This window comes from Mirounga leonina, unplaced genomic scaffold (assembly GCF_011800145.1).
Source record: "Mirounga leonina isolate KUSES-001 unplaced genomic scaffold, KU_Mleo_1.0 Mir_150, whole genome shotgun sequence".
NCBI lineage: Eukaryota > Metazoa > Chordata > Mammalia > Carnivora > Phocidae > Mirounga > Mirounga leonina.
In genome coordinates this window covers 16,981,264-16,993,859 of record NW_023270374.1, presented here as the reverse complement: position 1 = coordinate 16,993,859, position 12,596 = coordinate 16,981,264, and the positions used below count along the sequence as shown (strand labels likewise).

The 12,596-nt window shown below is 37.1% G+C and overlaps 1 protein-coding gene across 4 annotated transcripts in view; it reads left to right on the top strand.

Moving 5' to 3' along the window:
- The window catches only part of PLCB1 (phospholipase C beta 1), a 681,734-nt gene that overhangs the window by 15,969 nt on the left and 653,169 nt on the right, over positions 1-12,596 (top strand). For all 4 annotated transcript variants that reach the window (XM_035005857.1, XM_035005858.1, XM_035005860.1 and 1 more), the window contains exon 2: positions 1,114-1,191. In XM_035005857.1, coding sequence (XP_034861748.1) covers positions 1,114-1,191 — 78 coding nt within the window. The remainder of the gene's footprint in view (positions 1-1,113; positions 1,192-12,596) is intronic.

The window sequence follows — 12,596 nt, the reverse complement described above, 5'->3', positions numbered from 1 at the left end:
AGCATTTGGTCCAAGTATTTTACCCAAATTATCCTCTTTAATTCTCACTGAGACCCTCTGAGGTAGGTATTATTATCATTTTTTTCCAGTTGTGGTTGTGTAAGATGAGGCACCCAGAGGGGACAGGCATCCCCAAGGGGATGGCCTTCAGAACCTAGCTTTATGATGAGACTCACCATGTAGACTAAAAACATTGATCTGTTCTTCCCATCGGGAAAACAATCCTCAATTCCAAAATTATTTCTGCAAGTTCTGATTTTCATTATAAATCATTTTGATCAGGTAGAGGATATGCCATACCTTGGTTATAATGTGTATGAAAAAGTTGAAATAAACTGATAATTTATGTCTCTTTTAAAAATGTAATTCCTGCAAAGGCCCAAGTATTTCAGTATAAAAATCCATATCCAGTGACATGTGTTTTCTTGTGCAGATGGTATGCCTTTCTGAAAATTGCCAAAAGAAAAGAACACATATTTTAGAAATGTTTAATATTATAATTACAGTGCATGCAGTTTTTGCTTTATAAAGTGCATTCCTTAAACTCCAAAGACTATTTGCCTATTATGTTTTATTTTATCTTATGAAATTTAAATTTGTAACAATTTCGTGTATATCTTTCTGAAAATATAGATCATGGCCTTATTTACTGTTACCTTGGAAACAGCAATGCCCAAATAGTATGTTTACTCTCTTTAGTACTTTTAAAGATCATTTTATAGCACAAATGTAATTTAAAATACTACATTCAAACATGGATTTTAATTAATTTTACTTATATACAATAGGTAATGGTGCTTAATCTTAAAATTATTTGGAAAACTAGGTATCACTTTTTAATAGAAAACATGTCAATTTGTCTTAATAAATATATGCATCACTGGGTTTTTTCTTTACAAGTAATGCACAGATATTCTAATTATTAATAAAGAAGCTTAGTTATGTATTAATAATGCTGTGAAGTTAGGATGTCATGTCTATTTTTTTGAAACTTTTGCTAATCATTGATGACCTTGGAGAAACTCTTAACAATTATTACTTGTTAAATGACTCCTCGGTAGGACTTTTCTACTTTCTATATGTTGATATCCGTGTTTTTTCTTATATTTCTAGGACTCTGCTATTGTCACTCCAATTATTTTGAGGACTGACCCTCAGGGATTTTTCTTTTACTGGACTGATCAAAATAAGGTAAAAAGTGAGATATGTTTTTCTTATATTTTCCAGTTGGTTGCTGATTTGCCAAGTGTTTAAGTTACTTACAAGTATATCCTTGTACCCACAAGTTACTTTAAGTATATCCGTTTCATGGGTGACCCTTTGTAATTTATTTAAAGATTCTGCTTAGAATCCCTAAGGTGGAAATGTCTTAGGATTTTCCAAGGATTCTAGTCCAAATTATTAGATATGCTAAATCCTAGAACAATTGGTATTTTTTCAGGACAAGAACATGGAAATGTGAATTAAATTTGTTGTAGAAAAAAGTTAGGCAGCATTAGGGACTTAAGTCCCCCCTCCAGGTCTACTCATCAAGAATAAAGAAAAATGATAAGAAAGTCACTTTTGACCCAAATGACTATGAGTTTGGCTTTCTTTTCCTCTTCCTTCTCCCCTTTGCTGCTTATTAAAGGGTTCTCCCAGCCTCGGGGGGAATTGGGTCATGATCATTTGTACACATTAGAAAATTAAGAGTAAGATCCCTTTAGTTCATACCTTCAGTTTTTCAGGATTTTTCTTTTCATTTGAGCTTCCTGTCTACCATATCATGAATTTAGGATCTCATTTACTATGAAACCGATTGAGATGATTCCATATTGAATTATTAAGAAGTAGAATGTCTGCAGATCGCAAGATTTATTTGGAGTTTAGGGGGCAGAAAAAAATATTCACAGAAAGTAGTTATTATTTCAAGAGACAATGCCATAGTTCTGTTCCTGAACCCGTAAGGCCACAGAACAGAGAATATTTTGACTCTGTAAGTTCTGTTATTTGGAGAGATGGGTAAGCTTTATTGAGTGTGCTAAATACATATTAAAACCAATAAAACACCTGGTTCCACCTTGTGAAGGACTGTTAGTCTTTTCACATCCCTGAGTTAGGTCCCTATAGCCAAAGTTATTGGAATTTGTCAGCCTTTCTTTCTGCCTTCAGGGCAACCTCGACTTCACCTGTGAGAAGTGGTCTGGAACTGACTCTTTGCAATGGCATGTTTGGGGTCAGGGTGGAGCCTGGGGGAAACTCTCAGGGTAATGGACAGTACTCTCTGGCTCCTAGAGCCAGTCCTGGACGTGCTTGTTTACACTCATCCGAAAGGCGAATTTTAGCCTTGTAGCCCTGAAGTTAATTTCTAAATACGGGTGCACTGGAATCATCTCTGGTCCCAGGTAGATGCAGGGCTAAACCATAGACTCCACGCTAATGTCAAAAAAAAAAAAAAAAAATGTATTTGAGTAAGATTTCCTACTTAATGTTCATGTTTATTACTGGGTGTGTTAATCACTTTGGCTTTGACATTCTGTTTGGTTTCCTGCTGTTATATATAAAACAATGGCTTGAAAGGGTTTTTTTTTTTCCTCCTAAAGGCTATTTTTAGAACTGTTGGAGCTATATTCATGAAAGATATATTTATAATGTCTCGGGCATTTTTAAAGGTTGGGTATTTGTACAAGGGACTAAACTGTCAGTTTGATTTTTCAGCTGGTAAATCAAGCTTTTTTAAAAGCAACAGAATGTATTTTGGTTTTTTTAAATTATTCATGGCAACTCAGTTAAGCTCCCTTCTAAGACCAGTCATAAATATTTCTTTGCTTAAGAAAGAGAAAGGGTTTAGGACCGAAGGTTCTTTGATGCACCTCCATTGTTCTGCAAACCCAGGATTTTGACTAATGCCTATTTACAGATGTAGGAAAATTTCTTTCAGTTTTTTACAGCAATGATTTTCTCTTGGTTGTAATGCAGTTTATGACCAATTGAAACAAATAATTCAGTAGCAATTCCTTCTATCTCTTTATTATTGTCCCTCCCATGGATATTAATCTTACAGTTCTGCTAAGAGATGGTAAATTTCATTTCTCACTTTTTAAATACCTAAGTCATCCCTCAGTCATATATCAGAGTTAGGAAGTTTATTTTCTAGTCAATGATCATATATCAGTATACAAAAGATGAGAGGATTTAAGAAAAAAAAATTAAACTTTCCATGCTTCCAAGTTTGTCATTTTCTTCTGGCTTTAAGCCCGGTCTTGGAGCCAGAAGGAGTGATACATTCACTTCTAGGAGATGGATGGGTGTAAGTGATATATTAGAGGATATGTATGCTAGAAGATGATGCTCTCAAATGAGGGATGGCAAGCCAAGCTTTCAGTCCATGTTTTTGCATAAGATCATCGGATGGTACCTGGCCGCATGGTGCAATCATGTTACTTAGAGGCCCATTTTCTTTAAAATATTTTTTCTAGCCATGACTCTTAGTGATGTGAATCTATCACATGTATTATAGAGATCGTGTCTCGGAGGAAAAACAATAAACTTTTAAGTTTATTCATCGACTTTACACACTGTGTTTTCCATGGGCTTGGAACCTTGCTTTGGTATTCATGGTAATGTGCTTCTCGGCTACCTTTGGGCTTCTTCCCACCTTGTTTCTCCTTTGCCCATCAGACCTGTGCCAGAGCGACGCCTGGTCTGCTCAGAGGCAAGCTGAGTGGCTTTAAGGAGCTCTTAGTAAAGAAGCCCTTGTAACGAGATCTTTCTTTTTATAGCCCTAGAGGAAAATTCTCACATTTTACACAATGTCTTAGCCATGTCCTCTCTCCTGTAGCAGCAACGTGATACTATACTCCATGATACATTATGCCATCCTGCACATGATACTACAGACCGGAGCCACCGATTTCACCCTTTACGGACAATGACATGCTCCCTTCCTCTAACTCCCCCTTTGATTGCTCATCATAGAAGTGACAGGTGGCAAAGAAGACAGGCAACATAGGAGATGGATTTAGGAATTAAAAGCTGGAGCTAGTACCAAGTAATTTTTAGGTAGCAAACATGTGCTTTGGTGAAACATTGAAAGACTCTTTGGGGCTGGTGGAAGCAATAAATATGAACATGATCTTAAGGGATAAGTGTTCATACATTGTACCAGCTCTGAACTTATTTTAATCACTTTCTTCTTTACCGTTGGCTCTGTACATCTCAGTGACTGTAAGTAGCAACAACAAGTTTCTGAATAGGACTGTTTGAAGCATGGTGGTTTTTCTTATGTCGGTGTGTATTACAAAGAGAATGAGCTTATTTGTAATCATGGGTGAGCAGGGCCTCCTACACAGCCTGAGTATTTAAGAAGTTGCCAGCATTAGGCTAAGCCTTTCCTTTGGTCCCATACTGGGACCAGGACCCAACACAGAAAGTGTCAGCCATGAAAATCATGTAACTACAAGAAACATCTGCATCACAATTTTGGAGGAGAAGCCAAAAAGAGAAAAGAAGTCAATGTTAAAGAGCTAATACAAACCTATCCTCCCAGAAGATGAAACAAAGTAGACCTTTGCCTTGCAACTTGATGCCCTGTTTCTGTGCCAAGGTTGGTGTAAAAATAAAACTAGTTACTCCTAGTTCAGATCCAAGACGTTCAGTGCAGCTCAGCGGACTCTTCCTTGATTCCTTAAAAGAGGAGCTTGGAGGGAGATGGAAGAAGAGCACATACTTATATTAAGTTGAAAAGGAATAGGAGGAAGATTATACATTTATAAATGAAGGACTCCTACTACTTTTTCTTTTTTTATTACAGATTTTATTTATTTTTAATTTTGTGAATAATACAAATACGTTCTTTGCATAAAAGGGTAAAGCAGTATAAATGTCCTTAACCACTCTCCATCTCTAACCCCAGTCTTAGTCTTCTCTCCAGAAGTCAACCCTGGTAACAGCTTCATGGTATATTTCCAAGTCTCCTTTGAAGGAATTTCACATGCGTAACTATGGAAATATTTCTTTGTTTTTTTTTTTTTTTATGTCTGTATATATCCTAAATACCATCATATTATTTTTACTGTTCCATGAACCCGTGTTTTACTTTATAATTTGTCTCAGAGAATTTTTCATGTAAGTACCTGTGTATCTATCTCATACTTTTAAGTTGCTGTATCAAATTCCATAGAGTGGATTACTAAATTTTATTTAATGATAATCTCTCACTGATGGACTATTTGGTGTTTGTTTCTAATTTGGGGCTACAGAAAACAATCCTGCAATAGTCAGCCTGTGTATCCCGCTCTGGGTATATGGGTCAGGGTTTCCCTGAGGTAAATTATCAGAACTACAATTGCTGATTGAAGGCTATACATATCCTAAATTTTAGTTAATAGTTGCATCGTTTTATAACCCTGCCAGTCTTGTGTGAGAGGAACTGTTTCCTCAGGCCTCACCAACACTATTAAGAAACAATTTTATTTTTGCCAATCTGATGCAACTGTTGTATCTCTTTGTTTTAATTTGCCAATGTGTGATTTGCTGGTAAGCTGTGCATATTTTTATACATTTATAGACTGTTCCTGTTTTCTGTTACATAAATCTTATATCCCTTGCCTTGTGTTGAGAGTTTTCTATGTATTCTAGACGTTAATCCTTTAGCTGTTATACATGTTGCAAATACTTTCTTCCTGTTTGTGGTTTGTCTTTAAATTTCTTAACTTTTAACTTATGCATGGCAAAAGATGACTTGTCATTTTCAATTTTGATGTATTCACATTTCATTCTTTTTTTTTTTTTTTTTTTACTTTTTGCTTTACTTAAGGACTTTCCTATTCCTCATCCTTATGGCCATCATTATTATTTAATTTAAGTTTCTAATCTTAGTCTGTTCAAGCTGCTTTCACAAAATACCATAGACTGGGCAGCTTATGCACAACAGGAATTTATTTCTCACAGTTCTGGAGGCTGGAGTCCAAGGTCAGGGCCCTCTTCCAGGTGGCAGACTTCTCCTTGTATCTTCACATGGTGGAAGGGGCTGGGGAGATCTTTGGATCCTCTTTTATAAATGCACTAATTGTATCCTTGAGGACTCCGCTCTCAAGACCTAAGCACTTCCTAAAGACCCCATCTCCTAATCCCGTTTTTGGACATTAGGTTTTTAACGTATGAATTTGGGCCAGGGGCTGGGGGGGGACACAAACATTCAGACCATAGCAGTCATGTAATGTGTTTTGAGGACTATTGTGAGGTAGGCTCTAAATTTAATTTCTTTAAATGGGCAGCCCTATGTATTCATGTTCTCTGTTCTTTCTGGTTGGAACCAGCTGTGATGGCACCCTTCCTCCTGTGGCTTTCGTGTAGTTCAGGGTGCGGAGGGCATGGGAGGTGGGAACTGAGGTGTCAGGTTGACCTGAGTTGATGGTCTTATTGTGCTCCTAGAACGGACACTTCCACCACCACAATGGCCCATAGGTCTGCTCCTATAAGTTTTAATGCCTGTGGTCTTCAGGGATGTCATTTCCCACTTCATTTTTTCCATTTATCTTCTGCCTTTCATACTTTCTGACTTAATAAGTACAACCCCCTTTCTGTTTACCCATGATCGTAGTTCATAGACATAAATTTGTACCTGCATATTGAGTCATTTTGAGCGACTTAGGACAGGAGGGATAGGCTCTACCATCTGCTCCATCTGCCGTTTTCTTCTGGTCTGTGATTTGCATGAGACGCCATTTGGGATCCTTGTACAGAGCGATGATTAAGTTTCTATTAATGACAAGTATAGACTGTCTTCTCTTATGTAATCTTAAATTTCTATACAGAGTTCAAAAGCAAAATTTAAAAATTAAATATTTATGCAAGCCTCAATGACACATTTTTTTTCAACATGAGAGTCCAGGGTTCACAAATATTATAAATGATGAATCATAGATCTCCACAAGAAACTCTAGGAATATCCTATTAAAAACTTAGTCTGGCCTCCATAAAGAACTGCCAGGTACCACACATTTCATTAACCATCATTTAGCAATGGTGTTTCTTCTTTGGGGCACACTTCTCTGGTATATTCCAGAAACATCAATTTTGACCTTTCTTGTGTATGGTAAATGGGGTAGGATACTCAACAGTCAACTGAGTACAATGATGTGGTTATAAATTTAAAAAAGATGAACTCTATTCATTTTTATTTGGTAGCTTTCCCCAAAGTCTGAAACAATAACTTAAATTACCTTAGAAAACAGCAAAATGCATGGGAAGATTGCTTTCTGAGGGCTGGGATCATTCTTTGGCCTGGAGCAGAACACCAATCATTGCTAACTAACCAGCAGCATCTAGGGACTGAATCTTTTTCTTCACTTTCTCTGAATTACTTCACCATTACTGAAGAAATTGATAGTGTAGATGCAGCACGAAATCTATACCCAAGTCCTTATTACTACTCCACAAGCCCCAAGTTGACCCCTAGTGGCCAGCACTTGCATTCTTTTGCTGTTTCTGGTCACTAGTGCTCAATTTGCCACCCGTGATGCTGCCTGGAAGACCCTGAGAATTAACAACCCCTCCAACCCAAGGAGTTTGATAGGTAAATACCACGGTTCCCTCACCTCTTGGGTGGGATAACTCAAAGGTGCAAGCTTTATGTTTTTTTCCAAGCATTCTTTGGTGGGATTAAGCCCATTTATCCACGGTGGTAACTGGCATGCAAACACACCCATTATGTCCTTCCTTCCCTTCCTGTCTCAATTCCTCACTCCTGATGTGTCCTGGAACCACCGCTAAAATAAGCTAATTTTACTAGAATCCGTCTCTAGGAACTGCTTAATATAGATGCTTAATGCTTGACATCTTAATATAGATGCCCCCTAATTAAGGGCATTAAGAGGATTTCTTAGTAGAGGCACTGGAATCTATTAGAAGAATACTTTTGTTTTAAGCCAAGCAGTTTTCTTAAAACATCCATAATTTGGGAGGCTGGAAGCTGGTTAAGAAAACCAGCTGTGAAGTCAGACAGATGTGGGTTTGAGCTCTTGCTCAACCTTATTAAATGAGTGACCTTGGGTGAATTTCTTCACATTCTAAGCCTGGGATTTCTTCATCTGCAAGATGGGGTATTACTTTCTTAGGATTGTTGTTAAATGTATTACGTGAAGTGACTAACACAATGCCTGGCACTTTGTAAACTTTAGATCCTTTGTGGGGGCTTTTTTTTTTAATTTAATTTTTTAAATTTAATTTTAGTTTTAAAATTTCAGCTTTATTGAGGTATAATTATTAGTTAATTTATTGTCAAACAAAATTGTAGGATATTTAAAGTGTATATCGTGGGGATTTAATATACATATACATTGTGAAAGTATCCCTGTGGAATTAACACATCCATCACCTCACAGATTTATTTATTTTTTCATTTGTGTGAAAACATTTAAGTTCTACTTTCAGCAAATTTCAATTATATACTACAGCATTTTCAACTATAGTCACCATGTTTTACATTAGATCCTCAGACCTTATTAATCTTCTAGCTGAAAGTTTGTACCCTTTCACCAATCTCTCCTTATTTCCTCCACCCTGCCCCCACCCCAGGCCCCAGCATTCACTTCTGTAGTGTTTCTAGGAGTTCAGAGTTTGACTTTTTTTTTTTTAAGATACCACGTATAAGTGATACCATGCAGTATTTGTCTTTCCATGACTTATTTCACTTAGCATAGCACCCTCAAGGTTATTTGTGGTGGCTTTTTATTATTGGGATATAATAACTAGTTTCTGATTAAACAATTAGTATCTCCAACTAATTATTAGGGACCACAGATGTGCTGTTTTGAAAGCCAGGTGATCATCTATTTATGTATATTTTTAAATATATATATATATATTTTTCTCCTTCAAGGTAATAGTGACATGTGTTCTGTTTAGACTCAGCTGTGGTCTTTTGATCAAAAGCATTGAAGCTTAGGTCTGTTTGGGCACACAAGATGTTTATTTATGTATTTCATAATGTTTTGGGAACAGAGCCATGGAAGGCAAAAGAAGGGATTTATTGTTTAGAAGAATTTTCCTCTGAGGATAATTCACTAATAAGTACTCCATCATAGGTGAAAGTTTCTTGGACCCTCGGGAATCTGAAGCATCTTATGGAATAAACTTTAAGATGATTTACAAGTCTTGGATAAGAGGAAAAAGGTATTATTCACAAGAAGAATTGGATGCCACCATGGTTGTTTGTGTCTTTTTTCCTAAGATAAATCACTTTAGGATCATCACAGCTATATTGACATCAGGCAGTTCCTCCTCCTCCATACTGATCAGATCCTTAGAGATTAAAGCTGTAGTGTTTTCAAGCATAATTTAGATAGTCATTGGTCTCTTTGATTGCTGAAGAATGAATCTCTCCTCATCAAAACCACTTCTAGATTAAGCTCCATTTATTCTCAACACCACCTTCTTTTTCACTGCCATGAGCCCCAGAGTTTTTTCCTCGATGAACTCTACCTAGTATACTATAACCAAATGTTATGGTTGCTTGGGTTATGTAGACACAACATAAGAAGAAACGTTATTATGATGGAATCTCTCACAAATTCTTCAGGGAGATTGTGTTTCATGGATTTTTAGTAGAATTTCTAACTGAAATGTAACCTCTTCAAATGTCTTTTAAAATCAGGCTGGTTATTATGATACAGCAGCATTGCAGTTTCTTTGGGATTGTTTGTAAGGTATAAGTGCATTGATAGGATTTTCATGTCACCTTCACTGCACTTCATCATGCCAATAACAATAGCGACGCCTGTTCAAATATACTGTGGTCAGAGTTGAGAAATATAAAACACCCTGGCTTTAATTCAAAACACTTTACTCTTAATATAATTTAATTAAAAATTATGCCTCAGTTTTATGAGTTGGGTGCTTTCCATGCTATGAAGCTACTATAATGGGGTAGTCGTACCGTTTGATACCAACATTAGTTTGAGGCACTGGATTAGGGAGATGTGTGGAAGAGATACGTTTGGTATATTGTTCATAGTTTTACTTCCTGTTATGTGGAAAATGTGTTTGCCTTTGTTATGAATAGAATTCCCAGATACCTGTTTTGCTCCTTTGTTTGAATTACAGATGTTGTAGATAGAGTGAGTGTTTTTGATTGTTCTCTGCTTCCTTTTCTTGCCAATCCAAGATAGTTTGGTCCTACAGATGGGGTCCTTGTCAAGCCTTTTCTGTACTTAATCAGCAAGACAAGTCTCCTGCCCCGCCCTTTCTGGTAAAATAAATTTAGATGGACAGTTGAGTCATTTAAGCACTTACCACAGTAAAAATAGACTAAAGTAAAGAGTATAATTAGTTATTTCTCCTCCATTTTTTCCCTACTTTATCATCATTTATTTTGTTTAACTAATTTAAAAAGGAAAAGGCACTGACCTTGAACAACATTTTATTAGGAAGTTGGTGTTCAAATATTATAAAAAAGTTTTTTTTAATATGCACGAATCCAATTTGCACATACCTTTTAATTATTGTTGTTATTATGGCTACCATCGTCACCAGTAATAACAAACACGTATGTCATGTTTTCCACAAGCCACTGTTCTAATACACACATGCGTGCACAGACACACTCATTTAATCTTTTCCAAAACCTATGAGGATAGTGCTATTATTATCCCCATTTACAGGTACAGACATTGGCATGCACACAGAGGTTAAGTAATGACCCCTGGTCATATGGTTGGTTACTAGCAGAGGCAGGATTAGAACCCAGGTAGTCTGGTATATGCCTTGGCTCTTAACTGTTTGCTTTTTAAAGAACCTGTTTAATGTGTAAAATTAGTTTTTCCTGTAAGATTTGTCTGAAGAGAAACCTCCGTAGGCTTCTTACATTCGTGAGAAGAGGTGAACAGTCTGAGGTGATTCTTAACTTGGGCTGCACATTGAAGTCACCTGGGGAGCTTCAAACATGCTGATTCCTGGGCCCTACCCCCAGAGAGGCTGACTTAATTGCTCCGGGGTGTGGTCAGGACGTTGGACTTTTTTTGGAAAGCTCTTCATTTGATTCTAATGTGCAGCCAAGGTGAACACTGAGAGAAAGCAAGCTGACATCACAAATTAAGTCAGTAAACTTCCTGAGAGGATGTGCTCACTCTACCTTTCCTGTCCGTGGCCTAATTTCTGTCAGAAGTAACACTCAGCTTGAGCACCCAGAGGCCCTACAAGATTTTAAATTATTTGTCTACGATTGAATAATATTCCCTCTATGTACTTAGGAAGGCAGGAAATTACTAGCATTTTTTAGAAAGGTTCTCAGTATCCAAGATTGAATCAAAATAGATTTTTTTATATTCAGTTGATTAAAATTCATTTTATTTTACATTCTCTGAATGTTCCAGGTATGAGCTGTTTTATCCTTACGAAACACGTCCTCCTCCTATCCCAAGCTTGTGAACCTTTATGTTTATGTTTTTCTCAACCCTGTTAGACCAAGCTGCTGTTTGAATTCTATATTCAATTAAATTCACTCCACTCTTGAGTTAGCAAATGTGGTTGTAAAAATGATTTTGTGTAATTATGTCATTTTATAACTTAAATTTGTATTATGGATACAGAAACAGATATCATCTTGTTAAATTATAACATCATGTCATTTCTTATTAATTTGTAGGAATCTTCCTTTATTGACACACAATCCCACCAGGGAAACCAGAGAGAGCCAGATCATTTGCAGGTGTAACAGGAAGCATGTGATTTAATCACCTCTACGTAATGTGTTTGAGAATGGTAACATTCATGTGTCTCCCAATAGAATTTGTGGTTTTTAATTCTGTCTTCTATAGGGAACATGGATTGTGATGAGAATGATTTTGCATGAGAGTTCTCTTTGGCATGTGCAAAACTCCCCACTTACTTAGGCACCGCGGTCTGGAAATTGTATTGTGGCATGGCAGACTGCACCTGTTTGAAGTGAATGCCTCCATGAAAAGTTTTATGGGGCAGAACTAGTTGCTATGCTAAGAAACTAACAACTGTGCTGGTATACATAATGGATTCTATTTTTAGATGAACATTTGTTCCTATAGCATAGCATCATTATGCAAGAGGGCAGCAGTTTCAGCACCGTATTGTGAATATTGAATTATCAGAATACCAGAGTGGAGGCCACTTTAGACTATGTTGTGAATTTTTCATATATTTTAGCCTTGGACATATTTCATTACTAGAGGGGGAAAAAAAAAGAAAAACAAAACCAACCAAACCAAATAAAAACAAGTGAAATACTAAAAAGCAATTTCAGGTTTCTGGTGTTTGTAGGTTGAGGTCTTCCAGCAGCTGACCCCAAGACAAGGATTCGAGTTCAAGTAGTTTATCTGGAAGGTGACCCCCGAAAGGGGCAGGGCAGTAGGGGAGGGAGACAGGTGGAAGGAGACAGGCAAATGAAGGCAGCCAATAAAGGATGAATTATCAGATCGTTTCCACTCTGGGCATGGGAACGTCCATGCCACTGAGGAACTCTGGGAGACAGTGCAGAACATACCTTGGAATTATCCTAGCTGAGGGGCCAGGGAGCTGTGGGATTTATGCACCAATTTCCACCTGTCAGTGACTGAAGGCATCTCTCGGAGCTCCGGGCTCTT